The sequence below is a fragment of the Oryza brachyantha genome, chromosome 2 (genome assembly GCF_000231095.2).
Source record: "Oryza brachyantha chromosome 2, ObraRS2, whole genome shotgun sequence".
Taxonomy (NCBI): domain Eukaryota; kingdom Viridiplantae; phylum Streptophyta; class Magnoliopsida; order Poales; family Poaceae; genus Oryza; species Oryza brachyantha.
In genome coordinates this window covers 10372769-10392098 of record NC_023164.2, presented here as the reverse complement: position 1 = coordinate 10392098, position 19330 = coordinate 10372769, and the positions used below count along the sequence as shown (strand labels likewise).

General features: G+C 49.0%; 1 protein-coding gene across 3 annotated transcripts; it reads right to left on the bottom strand.

The window, feature by feature from the left end:
- Positions 1–380: 380 nt before the first annotated feature.
- LOC102722551 (lysine-rich arabinogalactan protein 19) lies at positions 381–18201 on the bottom strand. Of its 3 annotated transcripts, none has more exons than XM_040520311.1 (4): positions 17683–18201; positions 17473–17570; positions 15572–15640; positions 381–420 (listed from the first exon to the last, which is right to left on the bottom strand). In XM_040520311.1, the coding sequence occupies exons 1-3, from the start codon at positions 18062–18064 to the stop codon at positions 15575–15577; spliced, it is 546 nt and encodes a 181-aa protein (XP_040376245.1). In that variant the 5' UTR covers positions 18065–18201; the 3' UTR covers positions 381–420; positions 15572–15574. The 3 variants fall into 3 exon arrangements, with proteins under 3 accessions (XP_040376245.1, XP_015688891.1, XP_006647312.1); XM_015833405.2 differs by lacking the exon at positions 381–420 and adding an exon at positions 15347–15474 and having other exon boundaries at positions 17683–18199; XM_006647249.3 differs by lacking the exon at positions 381–420 and having other exon boundaries at positions 15347–15640; positions 17683–18199.
- Between the last annotated feature and the right edge of the window lie 1129 nt (positions 18202–19330).

Below are 19330 nucleotides of genomic sequence, written 5' to 3'. Positions count from 1 at the left end.
TCCTTGATAATATGAGCTTTGCATTTCCAATTTCATTTTCCAAGAAAATTACACATAATCATGCAACTTATAGATGACATACAATAATTGCCTTTCTATGAAATATAATGCCAGGCTGCTAGCGATTGCAGAAGTGCATGACTGTCACGCCCAGAAATTCCTCACACGAATTTCTGAACTTAGTTGTGTATTAAATCCCTGTCCAGGATCAGCCAGGGTACACAAAAAGACAATGTTGATTACATAACCATCGTTCTTAGAAACAACTGAAAATTACACTTATTCTAGCGGAAATGCAGCGGAAAGAAAAACAAAGGGGTAGACTAGCTCCAGCGAGTACGGCTCCAGTCCACAGGCAACACTTCGACGGCGGAACAGCTCACTCCTGAGAGGCACCTCCATCGGACTCGACTTCTAGCTCTGGGGTGGGAAAGTTAAGCAAGGCTGAGTACAAACTACCGTACTCAACAAGTAACACGGACAGGGGGAAAATAAATGATGCAACGGGATTAACAAGGACAGGTTAAGGTTAGTTGCGATAAAGCGGCAGTTTAAATAAATAACAGAGCTTAAAGAATAAAGGTAATTAAGTACAGTAAAGCATAAATAAAATAAGCAGTTGTAAAGTACCACAACACTGTCCAACGTTACACCACGTTGCAACAGGCCCAACCACTACTCAACGTTACACCACGTTGCAGTAGTCCCGAGTGATAACCAATTACTCAAGTTATTAAAGTTCACTAATCACAGTGAAGCTGGGAGTTCGCCCGTAACCGTGGGCACGGCTATTCGAATAGTTTATACTCTGATCAGAGGTGTACTACTGTACCCACAAGACACGACTCCACTACACTTGAACGTGCGCCGACATACCACCACGGCATACCGGAAAGGAGATCGTGATACGACCCGTTACACAACCCTCCCTATTTAATCGTACCACACTTCAGGTTTCACCCCTTCCTTTACACCAAGTCAGGCAGTCCCCTCTTGTGCCTTGGTAGATCCGGAAGCAGGAGAAGCTTTCGTTACACCACGATTGCCCGTCCCTACTCCATCACGCCTACCCTTGCCTGGGTACGTCAAATAGTTCGAAGTCATGCTTCAAATCCCACCTTGCCTGGGTACGTCAAATAGTCCCGACGGCGCGGCACGTGCGGCGCAAGCGACGGCGGCCAAACGTCGGCGACGCGGAGGCGACGACGACCACGGCGGCCGACGGGAGGGGCGAGCTTCGCACTCGTCCGGCGACGGCACGCGACTCGGCGGCGGTCGGCGGAAGGGGGAGAAAGAGGGGAGGAGGGTGCGGGTGCGGGAGATCGGCGGTGGTGGCGGAGATCGATTGGCGGCGGCGAGGCGACCGGGCGCGACGGCGACGACGCGACGGAGGAATGCGCGACGCAGGGGACGCTCACCGGCGACGATGAGGACGGCGACTGGTCGGCGACAGCGGCGCGGAGGTGATGACGCGGCTGGACAGCGGCGAAGGCGTCCGATGGCGAAATTGCACGGCGGCGGCGAGAGGCAGCAGCGCGGCGACGACACGAGCGACGGCGGAAAGTGGGCGACGGCGCGGCGGCGGTGGGGATTTATAGGGTGGCGGCACCGGCTAGGGCGGGCGGAGGTTGGAGACCGAGTCGGCGACGACGCGGTCTCGGCGGCGGCCGTTGCGGCGGCGGCAGTTGCGGCGCGGCGGCGGACTCGGACTCGGCCGGCGCGGGCGCGGCGCGGGCTGGCGGAGCGGTCACTGACAGGTGGGCCCCACCTGTCAGTGGCGCGAGAGAGAGGAGGGAGGCGGCGCGGACTCGCGGCGCGGGCGAGCGGGCGACGCGGGAGCTGGGCCGAGCGGCGGCCCAGGCAGGGCGCGCGCTGGCGGGCGGAGGGGGCCGGCTCGGCTGGGCCGGCCGAGGAGGCTGCTGTCACGCCCTGAGTTTTACCCAAGCCAAGAATTAATTAAATAATGCATTAAAAATAATTTGTCAATTAAAGTTCAGGAGAAACTCGGTGTATTAAATTAATTTAATTTAATTGGAAGCTTTTCGGATGTTCAAAAATGTCCCGAAAGCATTTTAAATGATTAACAGGATTTATATTTGAATTGCAGTCAATAAAATTTGGTCTAATAAACTTAATAAAAATCGGCAAAATTGGAGGCAATTTCTTTTTTTTCCCTCCTTCCTTTTTCCTTTCTTTTCCCTTCTCCCTTTTTTTTCCCTTTTTCCCTTTTCTTTTCTCTTTTCCTTTTTCCTCTCCCTTGGCCGAACTCCTCCTCCTCTCCTCCCTGTACGATCCTCTCCTCCTCCTCTCCAAGCCATGCAGCCTCATCTCTATCTCCACCCAAAAAATCAATTCCAATTAATTCTAAATCTTATCTCTTTGAAACCTTATCTATTCCTTGTTAATAGGGGATGGATAACAAGATCTATCTCTAGCTTCCCCCTATAAATACCCCCTACACCCTTGCCTCTTTTCCCCGTCTCCCTCTCCCGTGCATCTCTAGTCGCCTCTTCCGCCTCCGCTATAGCTGTGCTGCCCCTATCCCAGCAGCTGCGCAGCAAGCCGCTAGCAGCCCTGCTGCATCCTTGTTCGCAGCACGTCGCCGGCTGGTCTCTCTCCACCAAATTTCAGGTTCACATATATTTTATTCTTGCGAATCAATCTAAATTAATCTACCGTTTAATTGTTCAGGTTTTCTAGCCTAACAGCGAGGAACAACCACAATCCGTCGCTGATCTCTCCACCAAACCTCAGGTTTGCATACGTTTTATTCATGCAAATCAATCTATCGTTAATCTACCGTGTAATTGCTTAGGTTTTCCAATCTATTAGCTAGCGTGACATTGATCTACGGTGCGGAATTCAATTTCGTAAACGTAGATTGGTTTAACCTTAAAGTCATCTAATTCTAGTTTAGCGAGTCGTTAAATCTCAATTTAACGGGTCGTTAACTCCTGCCGTTGTTTCGCTAACAGTTCACGGGTCCACGTATCAGATCTAATTTGTCGTACGGATCTCTAATTCGTGCATGATTTGGTTCTGTCGTGTGAATGCGTGTACTGTCTGCAATTTCCCAAGTCGTGTCCCAACCGGCGCTCAAAGTCTGCATCGCCTCCCTCGGCCCACTCCTCCTCCCTCTCCTCCCGGCCAGCAGGCCACCGGCCCAGCCAGCCGGCCCGCTCAGCTCGCCTCAGCCTCTCTCCCATCCGCCTCTCCTCTCTCCCGAGCGTGGGCCGAGCCACAGCCCATAGCCACCACGCGCGCGCCAAGTCCAGGCCGCCTCCCCTCTCCTCCCGGGACGCTGACAGGTGGTCCCCACCAGTCAGCCCCATCTTCCACCCCCAGTCGGCGCCTGCGCCCGCGCGCGTCGCGCCCGCGACTGCACCGGCCGCGCGCAGCCACTGTGCCGCTTTTCCCGGCCATGACCCGCGCCGCCGCCAACCACCTCCCGCTTTCGCCGCACCGCGTCCACCCGGCCGCGCTAACCACCGCTTCGCCCTAAGCGTGCCGCCGCCGCATCGGCTCCCTATAAAATCCAACCCTCGTCCGCCGCTCGCCCCCCTCCGGCTCGCCTTGGTTGCTCGACGTCGTGCCGTTCGGCCGATGCCGCCGCCACCCGATTCCGTCGCACGCCACCTCCGCCTCGTCCACGCCGACCCGTTGCCGCCGTTCTCATCACCGGTGAGCCTCTCCCTTTCTCTCTTCCGCCCTCATTTTCACTTCGGCCGCCGTCATCGACGGATGTGTCGCCGTCGCGCGCACGCCGTTTGCCGCCGCCGACGCACCCTCTCGGGGCCGTCTCCATCGCCCCGCCATCGCCGCCGCGGAACCGCCATCCTTCGCCGCCCTCCGCACCGGATGCCGCCGCCCTCCTCTGCCTGCACCCCTCACCGCCACGGCACAAGCCGAGTACCCTTAAATGTGTCGCCCGTTGTCGCGTCGCCACCCCGCGCTTGCACTGCGCTGCTTACGCCCACATCCTAGCCTCGCACTGCGCCAGCACCTTGCCACCGGCCACCCTTCGTCGCTGTGCTGCCTGCGTAGCTTCTCGCTACCTCTCGGCCACGCCGCATCTCGCTGTGCCGCTTCCACTGCTGGCCACCGCACCTCGCCTCTTCGTCGCCTCCCGCGTAGCCGCACTCGCCGCTGTGAGCCGCCCCTCGCTCGCCTCGCCACCGCGGCCTTGCGCCGTCGTCGGCACCGCCTCCCAACCGCACCTCCGCCCCCTCTCGGCCACACCGCCCTGCGCCGCCGCGTGCCTGTCGGCTGCGCCGCGTCGGCTCTCCGCTGCCGCTGCGTCGTGCCTACGCCCACCGCCTCAGACTTGCTCTGTCGCGCCTCGCCTGCGTTCAGCGTCGCGTCGCCCGCGTCGGCCACGCCTCGCCGTGTGCCGCCGTTGCGCTGCGTCACGTGTGCGCCGCCGCCTCACTCCCTCACGCCGGCGCAACAACCACTCTGCTTTCCCCGGGCGCCACCAACTGCCACCGCGAATTCTCCGGCCGTCCGCCACCTACTCACGCCACCCCGCCCGTGAGCGCCGCGAGCAAGAGCCGTCGCCCGAGCCGTGCCGCCTCGCCCCGCCCGCGTCCCGCAACGGCCGCGCGCAACCACCGGCCCGCTTCTTCCGGCCGCGTCCCGCTCCGACGCCAACCACCGCCCGCACATCCCGGCGCCGAGTCCCGGCCACGCCACTAACGACCTCCCCGCCCTAGCCGGCTGCTCTTCCCGTATAAAGCCCCGCCACCACACGCCGCCATGCCCAAACCTCGTCACCGCCGCCCCTAGCCGCCGATCGATCTCGCCGTCCGCGACTCGCCAACCTCGCCGCCGGCCGTCGTCCCGTGTCTCGCCGCCACGCCGAGTCACCGCCGCCTTTAACCCTATTGGTGAGCACCCGTGTTACCTCTCCCCTCCTCTTCCTCCCCTCCGCGCCGCCGTCGGGTCACCCTCGTCGCGACCGGCCACCGAGTACCGTCGTCCCGCCGTTGCTGCGCCTCTGCCCGGCGCCGCCGTCGCCATGCGGCCGCCGTGCCGCGACCGCCGACGTCTATACTCGCCTTCCTCCATCGCGCGCCACCCGTTGTCGGTCGCGCGTTGACATCGTCGCCGCGTCGCCGTTGGTCTTCGCTGCCGTCGCAAGAGCTGCTCGGCCAACATCGCCGCCTCCGCCTCGTCCTGCTTCCCCGTCCTCTCTTCCTCCCGGCCCGTGCTCAAGCGTCGACGCCGTCGATCTTCGTCGCCGCCGTCGTTGAGCCAAGCCGGGGCCGAGCGCCTGCGCTCTCCCCTCCCTCCTCTGCCCTCTCCCTCTGTCAAGTGAGCCCCGCCTGACATTCCTCTCCCTCTCTCCCTTTCTCTCTTTCCCCTTGGGCCCCACGTGTCATCCCATCCTTTCTTCTCTCTCTCACCGACGAGTGGGTCCCCTTTGTCAGTCCACTCTCTCCCCTCCCCTTAAGTCACTGTCCAGTGGGCCCACGCTGTCAACCTCACTCTCCCGAGGATGACGTCAGCGCTTCCAATAATTGCACAATAAATCAATTAAGGTTTCTGTTTAGTTTAAAAACACAGTTAATCTTCTAAAATTCATAAGTAATTCGTCTAGTCTCCGTTTAGGTCCATTCAAGTTTCATTAAATTCATAAAATTGTCAAGAATCCATTAAAAATAGTTTCTTTCTCTGTTTCAGTAGTTTTATAGCCTGTTTTGTTTGTTTTGCCTTGTTTGTCGTAGGTTTTGACCCCGTCGCAGCGCCGTTCGTTCTCGAAGTCGTCGCCGAAGTTCCTCGTGGGTCTAAGCAAGGCAAGTGGCACCCTTCTTTGATCATATTGAACCTATGATTATAAAATTCCCCGCTTTTACATTCAAACATGCATTGTTTTATGCAATCTATTTATTTTATTTATCTATTGGGCATTTACCTATATACCCGTTGATCCCCATTTATTATTATTGTCATCCCAGGGTTAATTTGACTAGACTTAGGGTTAGGCAATGCTTAGCCATGCTTAGCTCAACTAGCTCACCAATTATCGTTTAATTACTATTACAGTTTGATTAGACTTTGATAGACCTTTAATGGTTGTGATCATTACCCATTTTCCCGTTGTGGATTAATGACAACTAAAATATTGCTTATGGTGGGCTGTGGGTGCATGGTTTTGAGAGTCGCACCCATGGCAATTAAGGACCGGTTCTCAGGAAACCCTGAAGGTCTTACACGTACTAACCACAAGCCAGAATGGGCAACGGTGAGACTCGTAATCTAGCTTGTCCCTATTCGACGTACCCAGGCAAGGGTAGGCGTGATGGAGTATGGACGGGCAATCGTGGTGTAACGAAAGCTTCTCCTGCTTCCGGATCTACCAAGGCACAAGAGGGGACTGCCCGACTTGGTGTAAAGGAGGGGGTGAAACCTGAAGTGTGGTACGATTGTCTAGGGAGGGTTAGGCGAAAGGTCTTATCATGGTTTCCGTACTGAGGTATCGTGGTGATAAGTTGGGGCATGGTAACATGCTTGGCAGCCATGTCTTGTGGGTAAAGTTGTACACCTCTGCAGAGTAAAACTATTCGAATAGCTGTGTCCGCGGTTATTGGGCGAACCGACAGACTCACTGGGATTAGTTGAACCTTTTTAATAATTTTATTAATCTTGGAACTGGTTTGACCCTGCGCAATGTGGTGTAACGTTGGCAGTGGTTTGGGTCTGTCGCAACGTGGTTTAACGTTGGACAGAGGGTTGACCCTGTCGCTACGTGGTGTAACGTTCGACAGCAGTCTGGGCCTGTTGCAACGTGGTGTAACGTTGGACAGTGGATGATTATCTTAAATGTTACTTTACCTTTTATTTCAGTTTATTTTATCTACTGCTTTGCTAAATTACTACAGCTTTTGTGCAAGTTAACCTTAGCCTATCCTTGATACCCTGTTGCATTCATTATTCTCCCCCTCTTGGGTGTTACTTGTTGAGTACGGTGGTTTGTACTCAGCCTTGCTTAATTTTCCCCACCAGAGCAAGTGCCAGGGCCTGTGTCAGAAGAAGGTTGTTCCGAAGGTTGAAGTAAGGTTCAGTCCGCCGTCGAGAGTGCCTGTGGTGTGGAGACGTCTTCGCCAGCTGAAGCTGAAGACTAGATGGTTTAGTTTGTTTTCCTTTTCCGCTGCATTTCGATAGATAATTGTTTCTTATTTGTTTTTAAGCCGTGGAACTGTGTATTAATTTGTCATGGTGTGTACTCGGGCTGATGCCTGCACCGAGATTCAATACATGCTATTGTTCAGAAATTTGGTGTAAATTTCTGGGCGTGACAGCTGCGGGCTGGCTCGGCTGGGCCGGCCCGGGAAGGAAAAGAAAAAGAAAAAGAAAAGGAAAAAGAAAGAGGGAGGAAAATTGGACTTTGGCCCAATTTGAGAAGGAAGGGAAAAAGAAAAGAAAAAGGAGGGAAAAAGGAAAACCCCACTTTTGCCGAGTTTTAAATTAATTTGTTTGGCCAAATTTTATACTGCTGCAATTTGAATTTAAATCCAGTTAGTCGATTTGCGAGCCTCGATTTAGTTGAATTAATTCCTTTTAGAGGGATTTTTCCTGAGTTAATTAAGCCAATTGTTACTTACGAATTTCTTTTTACAATTTAGGCTTAGGACGAAACTCCGGGTGTGACAAACCTACCCCCCTTAAACGGAATCTCGACCCCGAGATTCGGAGGCACTAGCGAAGAGGTGCGGATGGGCGGCCTTGAGCTCATCTTCTCTTTCCCATGTTGCTTCTTCTTCTGAGTGGTGAATCCACTGAACTCTGCAGAATCTGATCACACGGTTCCGAGTCTTCCTTTCACTGGTTTCTAGAATCCGTGCTGGCTTCTCCACATAAGTTAGATCTTCCTGTAGATCGATGTGTTCGGAGTTGGTCTGTTCTTCAGGCACACGTAGGCACTTCTTGAGCTGCGACACATGGAACACGTCATGGATTCCGGCCATGTTAGCGGGGAGTTCCAACTGATACGCAACTTCTCCCCTGCGTTCCACTATCCGGTATGGTCCCACGAAACGTGGTGCCAATTTTCCTTTGGTCTGAAACCGGTGCACTCCTCGCAAAGGTGTGACGCGGAGGTACACATAGTCTCCTGCTTCGAAGGCTAAGTCTCTTCGACGATTATCTACATAACTCTTCTGTCTGGTTTGAGCTGTTTTCAACCTTTCGCGGATTATTCTGACCTTCTCTTCGGCCTGGCTTAGAACTTCAGTCCCAAAAACTTGACGTTCTCCTGTTTGATCCCAGAAGAGAGGTGTACGACACTTTCGCCCATACAATGCTTCAAAAGGTGCCATCTGCAAACTGGCTTGATAACTGTTGTTGTATGAGAACTCTGCATACGGTAGGTTCTTATCCCAAGTTCCACCAAAGTCGAGAGCGCAAGCTCTGAGCATATCTTCAAGAATCTGATTTACCCTCTCTGTCTGACCATCTGTCTGGGGATGATAAGCCGTACTGAAATTCAGTCGGGTTCCCAATTCTTCCTGTAGCTTCTGCCAAAACTTTGAAGTAAACTGGCTTCCACGGTCAGAAACGATCTTCTTCGGTACTCCATGTAAACACATGATCCTAGCCAAGTAAATCTCGGCTAATCTTTTCCCTGAGTAGGTAGTGTGAACTGGTATGAAATGACCGACCTTTGTCAATCGATCAACAATTACCCAAATCGAGTCATGACCAGCAGCAGTCCTTGGTAAACCAGTGATGAAATCCATCCCGATTTCTTCCCATTTCCATTCTGGAATCTGGAGAGGTTGCAACAATCCTGCTGGCCTTTGGTGTTCTGCTTTGACTCGTTAACAAACATCGCACAAGGCAACATATTCTGCTATTTCTCTCTTCATACTAACCCACCAAAACTTTTCTTTGAGATCCTGATACATCTTAGTACTCCCGGGGTGAATAGAGTACTGGGTTTGATGAGCTTCTTGGAGTATCAGCTCCTTCAACTCCCTGTTATCTGGTACGCACAACCTGTTTCCCATCCAGATTGTTCCATGTTCATCTTCTGAAAAATCTCGAGCTTTACCGACTCGCATGTTTTTCTTTAGCTCGGCTATCTCCGGATCATTTGCTTGGGATTGGCGGACTTGATCCACCAAAGTGGGCTGCGCTTCTAGGGCTGCCACAAAGCCTTCTTCGACTAAACCCAAATTTAGTCGTTCAAACTCCTGTTGTAACTGCTCACAAACTTCCGTTGACATCGCAGAGCTGCAGTAATTCTTCCGGCTCAAAGCATCTGCAACTACATTTGCTTTGCCTGGATGGTAATGGATACTTAGATCATAATCCTTGATCAATTCCAACCATCTTCGCTGGCGGAGATTCAAATCTGGTTGCGTAAAGATATACTTTAAACTCTTGTGATCCGTATATACTTCACACTTGTTACCGATCAAGTAGTGTCGCCAAATCTTTAGGGCATGCACCACAGCTGCTAGTTCCAAATCATGAGTCGGATAGTTACCCTCATGTGGTCTCAACTGACGAGAGGCGTAAGCAACCACCTTTTCTTCTTGCATTAGCACACATCCCAGTCCTGATCTGGATGCGTCACAGTAAACCTGGAAGTCCTTCGTTTGATCCGGCAAAACCAACACGGGTGCCGAAACCAACCTTTGCTTGAGCTCTTCAAAACTCCTATCGCACTCACTTGACCACTTGAACTTCTCTTCCTTTTTCAACAACTGTGTCATTGGCTTGGCTATCTTTGAGAAATTCTCAATGAACCGGCGGTAATAGCCCGCAAGTCCTAAGAAACTCCTGATTTGGGAAACCGTCTTAGGCGGGGTCCACTTGATCACTGACTCCACGTTACTGGGGTCCATTGCTACACCTTGGGCATTGATCACATGGCCAAGGAACTTCACTTCATGCAGCCAAAAATCACACTTGCTGAACTTGGCATACAACTGGTGTTCTCTTAGCTTCTCTAGCACAATCCGCAAATGTTGCTCGTGCTCTTCTTTTGACTTAGAGTAGATAAGAATGTCGTCGATGAAGACAACCACAAACTTATCCAGGTATTCCATGAACACCTTATTCATGAGATTCATGAAGAATGCCGGGGCATTAGTAAGTCCAAACGACATTACCGTACACTCATACAAGCCATAGCGAGTAGTGAATGCCGTCTTAGGGATATCTTCTTCCCGAATTCTCAACTGGTGATACCCTGATCTCAAATCGATCTTGGAGAAAATTTTGGCTCCCTTCAACTGATCAAATAGGTCATCAATCCTTGGCAGAGGATACTTATTCTTGATAGTAACATCGTTCAAAGCACGATAGTCCACACACATTCTCTTAGTTTTGTCCTTCTTCTCAACAAAAATAACCGGGCACCCCAAGGCGAGGTACTCGGTCGGATATAACCTTTCTGGAGCTGTTCATCCACTTGCTTCTTCACTTCTGTCATCTCATTGGCGGCCATCCTGTAGGGTCTCTTATAGATCGGTGCGGTTCCGGGTACCAAGTCGATACGGAACTCGATCTCTCTTTCTGGCGGCATCGTTGTGAGATCATCTGGAAACACCTCCGGATACTCACAAACCACTGGTATGTCTTCCAACTTCTTTGGGTCTTTGGCTTTTTCCGAGGGCTGCTCTTCGGCTTCCATCTGATTCAAACAAGTCCTGGTTGTCACTGACTCCAGCGACTGATAAGTCACCACTTTACCTTCTTCACTGGTCAAGGTGATTGTACGCTTGGCACAATCAATCACTCCTTGATGCTTGATAAGCCAGTCCATTCCCAAAATGACGTCTAGGTCTTTAGATTCGAGAAGGATGAGATTGGCTAGAAAGGGTATCCCTTGGATTTCTATGGGCACATCAGGGCTATAAAGGTCCGAAAACATACTATGCCCTGGAGTATTAACCCGCATCGGGTTTCTTAACTTTTCCCTTGCTAACCCAAGCATTCCCACAAACTTCCTTGAAATAAAAGAGTGTGTAGCACCAGAATCAAAAAGTACTGTAGCATGTACGGAGTTGACAGGAAACGTACCTAGTATTACTTCCGACGCAGCCTGTGCTTCTTCGGCGGTGACGTGATTCACGCGAGCTTGCACGAACCTTTGCCCACTGCGCTTCGGCTTCGGGCACTTGTCAGCAAAGTGACCTGGGTCGCCACAGTTGTAGCACACCCCAGGCTTTGCACCTGCATCCTTCCTGACTGGAGGAGGTTGAGTTGTTGGCGGAGGAGCATTCTATTGCCGGGGAGCTGGTGCAGGGAGAGCGCGTTGAGGTGGAGCACGCTGGAACGAACCACTGGAGAAGTTGCTGGGGTTGTAAGGACGATGTTGGCGGACAATGAAGGTTGATTGCCCGTGCTGCTGATTCGAAGGATAGGGGCCGGTGTGGAATCGGGGCTTCTGAGGAGGCGGCTGGTTAGACCTGAACTGCGAAGCCTTCCTCTTCTTGTTCATCTGGAGGTGCTGGTCCTCCTGACGGATGGCCTTATCCACTAGTTTCTCAAAGTCGGCATAGTCGCCCGAAAGCAACTGCTTCTTCAGTTCATCATCCAAGCCTCCGAGGAACTTTTCTTGTCTTTCGGCGTCGGTGCGGACGTCCTCTGGAGCGTATCGCGCTAGGCGATTGAACTCATGAAGGTACTCAGTCACCGTCTTGGTACCTTGCTGCAAAGCGGGGAACTCACGCTTCTTCTGGGTGACTATCCCATCGGGGATATGGGCCTTGCGGAAATTAAGGCAGAACTCCGCCCAAGTCACTTCCATGGTAGCGGTGCGGGTAACCAGGAAATTATCCCACCAAGCAGAGGCGGGACCCATCAGTTGATGTGCGGCAAAGGAAACCTTCTCTTGGTCAGTGCACTGCAATAGGTTGAGTTTCTTCTCGATAGCATCACTGTGATTAAATATTGGTTACGGGCACGTCAAATAACTTTATTCGAATAGCCGTGCCCACGGTTACGGGCGAACTCCCAGCTTCACTGTGATTAGTGAACTTTAATAACTTGAGTAATTGGTTATCACTCGGGACTACTGCAACGTGGTGTAACGTTGAGTAGTGGTTGGGCCTGTTGCAACGTGGTGTAACGTTGGACAGTGTTGTGGTACTTTACAACTGCTTATTTTATTTATGCTTTACTGTACTTAATTACCTTTATTCTTTAAGCTCTGTTATTTATTTAAACTGCCGCTTTATCGCAACTAACCTTAGTCTATCCTTGTTAATCCTGTTGCATCATTTATTTTTCCCCTGTCCGTGTTACTTGTTGAGTACGGTAGTTTGTACTCAGCCTTGCTTAACTTTCCCACCCCAGAGCTAGAAGTCGAGTCCGATGGAGGTGCCTCTCAGGAGTGAGCTGTTCCGCCGTCGAAGTGTTGCCTGTGGACTGGAGCCGTACCCGCTGGAGCTAGTCTACCCCTTTGTTTTTCTTTCCACTGCATTTCCGCTAGAATAAGTGTAATTTTCAGTTGTTTCTAAGAACGATGGTTATGTAATCAACATTGTCTTTTTGTGTAACCTGGCTGGTCCTGGACAGGGATTTAATACACAACTAAGTTTAGAAATTCGTGTGAGGAATTTCTGGACGTGACAATGACGACACTGACTTGTCAGTTGTGACAAATAATCAGTAAGGATGCAAAAGAGTTTTAATAAATATATTGTCCATTTGTTGGTCTGAATTGATGTTTCTTATGGTAAAAACCCATCATTTTTAACAAAAATTGGTCTCTCGGGAAATGCCATTTTTTGTTTACAATCAACTCCATTACATGTTCATGGTGAAATTTTGATCATTCACTTGAGAAGCTTTTGTGTTGCTACGTTTGTTGCAGTGAACAGACTGATGGAAAAAAATGAAGTTGAACTACTGCAAGATATTTGAATCACTCATCCAGTCATAGCGAATGAATTTCGCAATGAATGGCTCATCTTTCACGCCTTTGCGAAAGGCGGCGATGACTACGTCGTCCTTGACGTCAGGGATGGAATCGCGAAACTCAGAGAACCGTTTGATACAGGCCCGAAGAGATTCGTTCTTCTTCTGTTAGACCTGGTAAAGGTCGTATTTGGGCCATGACCTATCGTAAATGCCCTGGAAGTTGGCTATGAACTGATTGCGGAGTTTTGCCCAGGAGTTAATAGACTGTTTTGGGAGCCCCAACAACTAATGTCTAGCCGAGTCATCCAGAGCGACTGGTAGATAGTTGGTCATTGCTTTAGTGTCGTCGCCGGCTGCTCGGATAGCCATGGTGTACACAGTTAGCCAAGCCTTAGGGTCGGTGGAGCCGTCATACTTCTTGATACCAGTCGGCTTGAAATCAGTTGACCAAGTAAGCTAGCTCAAGTTTTTGGTGAAGGCCGCTACACCGTCAGTCATGTAAGTGTCAAAGCTCTCGGGTGACCGATGCCTAGACCCCCGACTATAGCTGCGATGTTCCCGGTCCTGACGACGACCGTCCTAGCGAGCTTGGCATTGGTGTTCGATCTTGCGGCAAAGGACAGAGTTGTCCTCTTGATAGAGGCACTTTTTCTCGGCTTTAAGATCATGGCATTGTTTATCCAGTCGGCGAATTTCGTCATTGAGGCGGCGTTGCTTACTGGTTGTGTCTTTCCTCTGCCCTGGGTCGGGAGATGTTCGACGCAATCTATTTCCAGTCGGTGGCCGAGATCTGGATGTTCGTTTGGAAACGTTCAATCTAGATCGAGGTGACCTAGACGACTGAGCCTCCGACCGTACCGATATTGTTCCCGAGTTGCATTGCAACGAGTATTGGACCGCAGCTGTAGTCACCATTGCCTTGATCTTGTTGATGTTTTCAACCATCGGTAGATCTTGTTGAGATAGCTGATGAATCACGTCGCCGAGTAGATCCACCGCCAATTGGACGTTTTGTTGAGGGGTCTTAAAGACTGCATGCCCCTCAACCCGAGCTTGATCACGCTGCACTTTGCGCGACTAGCTCCTTAGTTGTTTGTAAGATTGGTTCTCATGTTGGCGTATGGTTTTGTCTTCAAGTCGATGGCGTTCGTCTTCCTACCACTGTTCTCCGGCCAGCTTGGCTGCTTGCTCCCCTTGTCGCTTCTTCTCAACCTCGTTCGTTGTTGCCGAAGTGATGATGAAGACCTCTCTAGGGGAAACGAAGCTTCCCGAGTTGTTGTAGGTGTCTGATGCGGCGACTTGAGCAGTCAGATTTGCATTGACCTCAATCCCAAGCGGCGGAGGTGCTGACTGAAGAGACTGCAGCTCGGTGTGGTGAGATCTAGATTGGATCTCATCTTGAAACAGCGCCGAGTTGTCTGGTGCGAAGCGACACACCTCCTCCTCAGGCCTAGATGAATCTAAACACGTGTAGGAGAGCACACCACCCTAATCAGCGAGGAATCTGATGCTGCCAAACTTGAAGGTTTGCCTCGAGATAAACTTTGTCTTCATGATCTTCAAGTTTAGGTCCATTGATCTCGTCAATGACCTCAGAGTAGCTTCCCCTACTTGGCGCGCCAACTGTCGACGATTTGAATGTCGGCAATATATATGGGGTGGCTAGCGAGGCGTAAAGATCAATGGTTAGGATGAAGACACAGAGTTACCCAGGTTCAGGCTCTCGACTAGGGAGATAATACCAGAAGATAGTCGATATGATTATGCCGTCTCTCTGGCCGTCCCCATAAGAGGTGCCTCTGTCTCCCTTTATAGTGGGGGATAGGTCTTACAAGTAGAGTCCTAATCTGATAAGACCAAGATCTATCCTAATTCGGTTACAACTCGGAACGGGTATGTGCGGCATGCAATCCCAAGATCTATCCTAATTCGGTTACAACTCGGAACGAGTATGTGCGGCATGCAATCCGATAGTTACCAAACTCCGGTTGATACTGTACAGATATAATTTGATTCCTATTCGATACCCCCATGACTGTATGTACTCACGTAGTCTACGGATACCCCTAGTACAGGTGTTCCACAGTTGTTTTTAAGAACAAGTTTATGTAATCAACATTGTCGATTTATATACCCTAGCTGATCCTAGGGGATTTAATACTTATTTTAGTTTAAAAATTCATGTGTGAAATTTCTGAAAGTGATACAAATCTAAACCGAGTGTCCCCATACAGACATGGCTTATTTTTGCTATACGACACATCTCTCTCTCTATATATATGTATATGTGTATATATGTACGTATATGAATAGATATGTATATGTGTGTATATATATGTATATGTGTATGTATATATGTACATCTATATAGAATTTTAGTGCTTTGACATTTTTTGGCGTTTACCACCACACTTCAAGGTTAAACTAAAAACTTAGATATACAGTTGCATATTTCACGGAAGTCAAAAAATTAAAAAGAACACTATCGGTCATTGCACATATGCAATTTTGTCATTCATATAACAAGGATTTGGCAGGAGCGAACAAAACGACTAGTAGTTTCAATTCCATCCCAGCGCAGCCTGACCTGCCACGAGACTAGACACCGAAGATTTAACAAATGGAACTTCTCCACACATATGCTCAGCTAAACATTAAACCTAGCATAATTGCAGAAAAGAAGTTCTGATTTTACCATCTAAACTTTCTGCACTTTGCTAGCGATTAGGTCCTTCGGCTTGCCAGGTTTGCCAGACTCCACTTCCTGCAGTGCAATTAGAATAATTAGGCATCAGAAGCCACAAACTATGACCATTTTCATCAAGTTCTAATTGTGATGCTTGCCAATTTATTACAACCAGGGGATCAATGATATTGAATAAACAATGGTGTGACAAGAAATGCTTCTATGGTACAATTCCAAAGGGTTTGATACCACAAGAGATTCGTGACATAGCTGCACCATACATCCATATGGCCACCGACAATTGAAGATAAGGATTTGGCTAACATCAGGTAATGCTAAACATTATAGTTATCCATTGCAGTGCTAGTAATTAAAATGCAGAGTTGTTGTATAGTGCTAAGCCCTGGGATTAAATATTGGTTCTCTAAATTGTTGCTGATACAAAGCGTAAGTTGAACTGGGCAATTGGAGAAGCTAGGTGGGTATGCTCATTACCAGATAAACTCTAATCAATTGCGAAGGGCACATAAAGGTGTTACTACTACACCATTACTTGTTGTGAATGCTCAACTGCCAAGTGGTACAATAAAGGACAAATTTACATCCTTGATAATTATAAAATCTCCAATAATGCTACTTCGAACAAAATAGACTAGTAAGTAAAAAGGCTTCATAAAACATTATCCATGTCATCAAAATTCATTGCAAAAGGAATCAATGATTTTGCCATCTTGCTTCATTATGTTTGGTTGGGATGGCAGTGTCCTAAAACAAACCAAGAATTCCCCAGAATGCCATTTAAAATCTGTAAGGAATCACCAAAGTTATCCACAAATGTGAAAAAAAAAATCTGATTTAGTCACTCGAAGCAATCGAGTAATCAATTATGTGAAGAAATCAGAGCTGTTTCTTCCATCAATCCCACCTTGTAAAGCCATCCTGAACATATGTTATAAATTATTCATATATAACTCAAAATTACACTTACAGAACACTATTGTCAATGATAGCCTAGGTGCATTTAATAACAGAACAGTCAAATGATTAGCGATTACATCACTGTCAGGAGCATTTGTCACTGACACGAAGGATGCAGGTTTCAGGAAAGACAAATTTCTCATTTCACACTCTCGTGAGTCATGGTTCTTGCAATTTACAAATCATCAAGTGTCATAAAGTGAGTTGAGAGGATGTAATTAGTAGTACAAGCAGCAGGTACACTCAAAGGTAGAACCAGTTAACAATCTCAGAAACACTTCCAAGAGCATCTGTCTAGACTATGATAGCCTACGTCACATTTTTCTACTCAGGGATAACTCTTGATCATTCATATAGGTAGGTGCTAAAAAGGATGATTAGGTATCAATCCTTGCCTTGTGTTTCAGGCCTATGCACGAATCTACTTTTAGAGAAAGTCAGAAAGATGACCTGAATTTTTCTGCACTCACTAAATCTAACAAGCACCACTGTCCACCACCATCTAAAACCCTTTGCTTATATTCCCCACAACACAAATGCCTTTCGGGCCCAAATAGTACCTACCACATAAGACACAGTTACGAGCATCTATCACACTCAGAAGACAAAGATCAACAACTTTATGATCTAAAGGACATAGTCCTATGCATAGCTCCATGTTCACCATCAAGTAGACTTCACAAGGATAGACTGCAGCAGCATCCACCATAGATGCATCCCACCAACCAAACATCCACATCAAAAGAAACGTTTCTTCAAGTCACACTGAAAAATACAGTGGTAATTTTACCCCACATTTCTCGTCACGGACGCAGATCCAGTAGAGAATAACAGGCGTGCGAAACAACCCAAACGACAGGGATCGAATCCGATTCCTCGAAATTACATGCATATGCAGCGAAATCGCGGAAGATGAATCAGTGACAACGAACCTTGCCGGTGCTCTCATAGTAGTCGTTGAGCGCCCATTGGTACTTGGATTGATCCAGGCCAAACCAGTTCGCCACGTATTCGTCGAGGCTGGCGTGCGCTGCGGCAACAGCAGAGTAAATTCACGCATCACCATCTGAAATCTACGAAATGGAGAACTAAAAACTGCAAATTACAGTAACTAAGGCCAGGAAAATCCTGATGAGCCTCACCTTCCTGCACGCGCGCAAGGGCGTCCCAGAAGAAACCAAACGTCGATCCGTCGTGCTTACCCTCCGCAGAGGCCTTCTCGTACTGTGGCGGGGGCACCTGCACTGGATGAGGAGGGGCCTTCACTGGAGCCGCATGAGGGGAGAACTTCATCGGGATTGCGGGCGGACTCGCCGTCTTCTGATCCGACGAGAGGGACGGCGATGGCGACGCGGGCGTGCGCAGAGCCGGTGCCGGGGTAGAGAGACCCGACCGCAGGGACTCTGACCGACGCGAGGAGCGCGGCTTGCTGGCCGGCGACGGCGGCGTGATGAAGACGGTGAGGTTGCCCGCCCTCCCAATCATCGGCGGCGGCGGGGAGGACGGCGAGGAGGTGGAGCCCATACCAATGACGTAGAACAAGAAGGTAGTAGGGTTTTCTGCGGCGCGGCCTAGGGCGAGCAGCGGCGGGGCGCTCGTGGGAAAGCTCGAGACGCCATTGCAGACAAGGGGAATGAAGCTTTTGTTGGCTTGTAGGAAACTGGAAGAGTAAATTATTTTTCAATATTCCCCAAAGCTTTTTGGAAGGTGGGGTTTACATTGAGAAAATTTTTGAAAAACAGTGTCACGTCAAATGTTTGGCCGGATGTCGGAAGGGTTTTTGACACGAATGAAAAAACGAATTTCACGGTTAGCCTGGAAACCGCGAGACGAATCTTTTGAGCCTAATTAATCCGTCGTTAGCACATAGTGGTTACTGTAGTACTTATGGCTAATCATGGACTAACTAGGCTTAAAAGATTCGTCTCAAGATTTCTTCCGTAACTATACAATTAGTTGTTTGGTTCATCTATGTTTAATACTTTATTTAGATGTCCAGAAATTTGATGCGATGGTTTTAGAAAAAAAAATTTTAGGAACTAAACCAAACCAGACCAATACTACCTTTCCACCCATCAAATAACGTACCTTTGGAAGTTACCCCAGAAGAGCCGCATGCACCACGTCTTCAACACCTCATCAACGGGGCCCACATAAAATGTAACATTTGATGCACGCGGTGTTGGAAAACAATCTCCATTTAGTTAGGAAAAAAATTTTGAAATTTAAGTATTAAACGTGGTATGATTACAAAATAAATTTCATATTTTTCCTGAAAAACGCGAGACGAATCTTTTTAGTCTAATTACTCCGTCATTAGCACATATTGGTTACTAAAGCACTTACGACTAATCATGTACCAAAACTCCCGAGCATTAAAGGTACACTTGCATACCATCGTCAACTTCACCATTCATGCAAAATCAATTAAGATTCAACTATTAACATTAGGATAACTATCCACTTGGTTTACACTTTGTGCTCGAACACAAGTTAGGTAGCAAATCTCCCGCATGAAGGGTACACTTGGACTACACCATCAACTTCATCATTTATACGAAGTCGAACAATATTTGACTATTAACTTCTGAATAACTACACAAATTATGTGTCCACTTGATTTACACTTCGTGTCTGAATATAACTTCGGTAGACAAACTCCTGAGCATGAAGGGTAAACCATGTTTCGACTATTAACATCAGGATAACTACACAAGTTGTGTATCCACTTGGTTTACACCTCATGCTCGAAGACAACTTCGGTAGCAAAACTTCCAAGCATGAAGGGTG

Excerpts from the sequence above, each read along its gene's own strand:
- LOC102722551 (XM_040520311.1), bottom strand. The coding sequence starts at position 18,064 with ATGGGCTCCACCTCCTCGCCGTCCTCCCCGCCGCCGCCGATGATTGGG. Across the intron at positions 17,571-17,682 it reads CCTTGCGCGCGTGCAGGAAG|CGCACGCCAGCCTCGACGAA; the intron begins GTGAGGCTCATC and ends CTGTTGCCGCAG. Across the intron at positions 15,641-17,472 it reads ACTATGAGAGCACCGGCAAG|GAAGTGGAGTCTGGCAAACC; the intron begins GTTCGTTGTCAC and ends ATTGCACTGCAG.